At 37.3% G+C, this 5165-nt stretch overlaps 1 protein-coding gene across 1 annotated transcript in view; it reads left to right on the forward strand.

Annotated features, from left to right (window-relative positions):
• The window catches only part of stra6l (STRA6-like), a gene marked incomplete at its 3' end in the record, with an annotated part of 16605 nt that overhangs the window by 8352 nt on the left and 3088 nt on the right, over positions 1–5165 (forward strand). Inside the window, 4 exon segments of the mRNA XM_014023496.1 lie at positions 1768–1876; positions 1979–2126; positions 3554–3629; positions 3762–3843. Coding sequence (XP_013878950.1) covers positions 1768–1876; positions 1979–2126; positions 3554–3629; positions 3762–3843 — 415 coding nt within the window.

A 5165-nucleotide genomic window follows, 5' to 3' on the forward strand; every position in this document is an offset into this window, starting at 1 on the left:
GTGTGATGCCATCATGTCAATATGGACCAAAATCTCTGAGGAATGCTTCCAGCACCTTGTTGAATCTATGCCACGAAGAATTGAGGCAGTTCTGAGGGCAAAAGGGGGTCCAACTTGTTACTAGCGTGGTGTACCTAATAAAGTGGCCGTTGAGTGTATTTGCCAAGGATTTACTTGGCATTGGATCGATATCAAAGGTGTACCGCCCATCCCTCGCTGAAAGTAACAGTCTGAGGACACAAACTGACAGTAAAAAGCACAAATTTTGCAAAAAGGTAGCCTGGTCCTTACCTTCCTACACAGTTCCACTCAATTCTAGTTTCCCTTCACCACTCCGTCTGGGATTTCCCCCTTAGACAAGGATTTCTCAGGGAACAGAAGGAGTTGTGAATAATGGCATAGATTTTCTGCATTATTTTAGTCTCCTCGTAATTAAACAATGGCAGCGGATGACGTGAATGAGGCCAGTCTGTTCTGACAAGGCTTCCAAATTAAATTAAGTTAGTCTCTCAAAGCCTGGTCAAAAGACGGAAGGAAGAGAAAAGAAAACTTCTGCTCACAGAACAACAGCCATACAACAACCTTATGGCATGAAATTTGTCTTGTTTTGCTTTTTATTGAAAGAAATGGAGGCAATAGTGAACGGTCAGTGTATCTTTTGGTCATTTTTTCCTTTTAGAAAAGGGTATTTAAAAACAAGATTTGAGTGGATATTTGATTTTTGTTTTAAAATACTGAAATTAAAATTAAAACACAAAGCGTGTTTCATTCTTAGTATCAAAAAGGGACGAACAAAATTTTAACAATGATTTGAGTTTCCTTTTCTGTTTCAGATAGCAAAAAAGAAAATTACTTTAAGACATAAAGGAAAAAAGGCTTGTTTTTTTGTATTCTACAACTTTCTATTCCCCCACGAGAAGGGGAGCTTGCCTGGCAGCTCTGCATAATTAAACATTAACTTATGTAAATAAAAGGCTGAAACACAGACGTGTATGTCCATAAATGAGTTGTATGATGACTGTCGCTCTGTGACCAAAGGCTTTGCAGAGGTAATTCATGTGGCTTTTGGCCAAATACGTCTGTTTTACTGAATACATGTCGGCTACTTCCATTTCTCTCAATAAAAAAATAAATAAGATAAATTTCATTCCATTAGTGTGTTGTACGATTATTGTTCTGTGAGTATAAAGTTTTTTTTTGTCCTGAGTTTTCCCATCCTGAAATTCAAAATCTGTATTCTACTTTTTTCTCAGTTTGAGTCCTTGGAGTTTTCCTTTCAGCGAAGGGTGGGCGGTAGTACGACTTCGATATTGACCTGATACCAAATAAATACATGGCAAATATATTTGCAACCGAAGTCAACATCAATGCTTTTTACTTGTAATGGGATGTTCATTGAATAACTTTGATATTGCAGACACCCCTCCTGGTGGTGAAACAGATTATTGTAGGGAGATAGAGTAAATTGGCACGACCTGTCATGGGATTATGAACAAACAAGCCTTTTTTTTCGTTTCTGTCTTAAAGTAATTTTCTTTTATGCTATCTGAAACCGAAAATGAAACTCAAATCATTCAAAAAAAATTTGCTCATCCCCTTTTGACACTTAGAATGAGAAACGCTTTGTGTTTGAATTTTAATTTCAGCATTTTGAAACAAAAATCAAATATCCACTCAATTCTTGTTTTTTAATACCCGTTTCTAAAATGAAAAACCAATGACCAAAAGATACACTGACCGTTCACTTCCTTACTTTTTGTGTTGCAGTAAACCCCTCAGCTGGTTCCAGAGACGAGTGTATGAATGGGACCCCTTTTTCAAGTTTCCAAGCAGGATCATCGGCACTTCCATCATATCCCTCATAGGCCTGTATACAGTGAGAAAACAAGTTTTCATCAAGCTAAACTGTCCTCCTGTGGTAAACAACCCCTTTGTAATGTAGCTGCTGTGTTCATTCGTCTGTCTGACATTTTTCCAGATGACTCTAGCAGACTACAGTCTCAGTGATGCTATATTTGACCAAGCAGAAAACTGGAAGAATGTTCTAAAAGACGTGGTCACTGCTTACAACCAGACTCTGGAAGACACAGTATCACGGATTGAGGAATTCATCTACGTGGCCAGGAGTGAGTTTTCCCCCCAGGCTGTTTGGAGAGGGAACAATCAGAGCAGGGGTGTCAAACTCATAGGGTCACATGAGTGTTATGGTGACCCTCAAAGGGCCAGTTGTAATTAACTTCGACCAAACAGGAAATGTCATGTTCCTCGTCTCATTGCTACGGCAGAGCACCGCTGACAAACGATAACTGAGCTCTATGTGGTATTTCCTGCACAGAAACAGCATTTTAACACAACTGCTCATAAACAGTGAAAAATACTGCGTGCACGGCTGACTAAATCTAAAATAAATAATACAGAAATGAAAGAGTAGTACTCACTGAAGGGTTGGGATGAGTGGCTGCCATCTTGAAATCTAAACTCTCCCATTTTCTAACAGAGTTCTCACTGGTTCCAGTTTAAATTACGACCCGCACAACTCAGCCCCAGCAAAAGTAGCCCACAAAAATGCAGTGAATTGGAGATTTTACAGTGATTTTTGCTGGCCGCGAGCTACTTTTGAACTCTCTACACCTCCACCTAGTGGTGGGATGCCATCATTTCGTGAGTAAAATGCACAACATGCATTATTGGAGACAGTTTATGGTCAATGCTGGCTTTAAAGTGGCATGCACTTATTTTGAGATGTTAATATATCTTTAAAGGTCTTGTGGGCCACATAAAAGGCAGTGATGGGCCACATTTAGCCCCCGGGCCTTGAGTTTGACAGATGTATCTTTGATGATTACCACAAGACTTCTGTTCTTGAGTTTTAACCAACAAAAACAATCCAAAAATGAGTCAGGGGAAACTGCTCTTTCATTGGTTAATTCAGTGCCTTTTTGAAGAACTGGCCACTACACCACAGAGAGTCATTTTCCTCTATCTCACTCTGTACTAACTCCAATTACTTCTACGTCCTCGCTAACTACATCAATACTATATACCTCCTTTTTGACTTTTTTTCTGGCAGCTGCATCTCTAACATCCTTCTACCAAAAAACCCACTGTCCCTCCTCTAAAACGTCTCAGTCTGTCCTCTCTAACTTTATCTCACAGCCGTTTAACCTGGGCTGGACCTGATTATTTCATTTTCATCTGTACTTGTCAATCCCAAGGAGAACCTCGTCAGCTTTAGCTCTGACAATTCCTGTTTTGTCTTCTGTTTTTTTTAACACCGCTGTCTCCAACCATACAACATAACTGGTCTCACTTTACCACAAATCGCTCCTGAAACTTTTCTCTATCCTGTCTGGACTCTCTTCTCTACCTCTTTACTACACTTCCTGTTTTCCTAGAAAGATGACCCTAAATAGTCCTGCACCATTATGACCTCTGCCTCTTATTGTCCCACCTGCTTCCCTCTCATTTCCACGCAAGCAGTGGGGGTGAGCAGCAGTAACACATCAACACATTTTTTGAACATAAATTGAAGATCAGTTTTAATTTGTTTCAGAAACTTGGATCGCCACCACCATCCTTGCCAGTCTCAACTCTGTCGCTTACACCTTCCACGTTTTGTCCTGTTACAGGTGAGAAAACTACAAACACCACGTGCTGAGATGGAAAATAAGCGATGGATTATTTTTACTGTGACAAAAATACAACAAAGTCTAATTGCTTCTTTGCGCTGCAGCGATTTAAATCCTAAACTGTTGCCTTAGGAAACACTTGAAGAGACTCTGGAGAGGACAGAAAGGTTTTCTTCCTGAAAAGTTTCACAATCCTCATTCTGCTGTCAGTGTAGTAAGTAAAATGCATACACAAGTTCAAGCATAAATAAAGCTAATTTTAAAAAATGAGGCCTGACAGGAGGGCAGATAGCCATTCAATTTAGAAAGTTTTTTTTAAAGTTAGAAATTTACGTGATTTTCATGTGCAAAACCTTTAGAAGTGCCTTTGCTTGTATATTATTTTTCATTCCTTGTAAATAATTGCTAAATACTCACTAAAAAAAATCACATGTGGAGTCCCTCAGGGCTCTGTACTGGGACCTAAGTTATTTATTTTATATGTGAATGACGTAGTAAATATGTCAGGACTTTTCAAATGTGTTTTATTTGCACAATAAATTTGACAATACAACAGTTTTTTTGTTTAGGTAAAGATATAGAAAAAAAATGCTTGAGATGGTACAGAAAGAATTTGAGAAAATACAAAATTGGTTTCAATAAAACAAATTATCAATAAATTTGGATAAAATAAATTACATGATATTTAGTAATAGGAAGACAACTGTTGATTTCTCATTTAAAGTAGATGGTATTGAGCTCTGTAGAGTCAGTGAGGTGAAATTTCTGGGCATCATCACTGATGACAAGCTGACATGGAGACCTCATACACATTATTTAAGAACAAAAATATCTAAATCTATAGGAGTACTGTATAAAGTCAGGGAGTTATTCAATGACAAGGCTCTGCTTGTGTTGTACAATTCAATAATTGTTCCACATTTAATTTACTTTATTGAAATCTGGGGTAAAGCTTGTAAAACAATTACAAATCCAATTTTTATTTTACAGAAAAGAGCCATAAGAATTATCACTAAAATAGATTACAACCATCCATCAAATACATTATTTTGCAAATTGAAAATTTTGAAATTCTATGATTTGGTTGATTATAATATTTTACTGTTTATGTACAAGGCTCATAAAAACTTATTACCTTCCAACATTCAGGCAAACTTTGTTAAGAGAGATGGTTGTTATTATCTAAAGAGGATGGAAATGTTTGTGAAGCCATATTTTCATACTTGCCTGAGAGAAAGATGTAATTTAATCCAGGGTTTAGGGTTATGGAATGGTCTGGAGGATGATCTTAAATATTGTAAGAACCTGCTCCATGAGATTAATACCAGCTTAATCTCATAAAAGTCATGTCCCACACGATCTTGCAGAAGGAAATCAGGAAATAATGAAACACCCCTCTGATCATGAATGAGAAAAGAACTTGTGACCTGAACAGATCTCTCAAAATAAAGTAATTTATTTTTAGATATATGAACAGAATAAACATACAAATATTATATGAATAAAAACACAAGTTATAATAACGGCATAAAATTC

The sequence above is a fragment of the Austrofundulus limnaeus genome, unplaced genomic scaffold, assembly GCF_001266775.1.
Source record: "Austrofundulus limnaeus strain Quisiro unplaced genomic scaffold, Austrofundulus_limnaeus-1.0 Scaffold372, whole genome shotgun sequence".
In the NCBI taxonomy this organism is placed as follows: domain Eukaryota; kingdom Metazoa; phylum Chordata; class Actinopteri; order Cyprinodontiformes; family Rivulidae; genus Austrofundulus; species Austrofundulus limnaeus.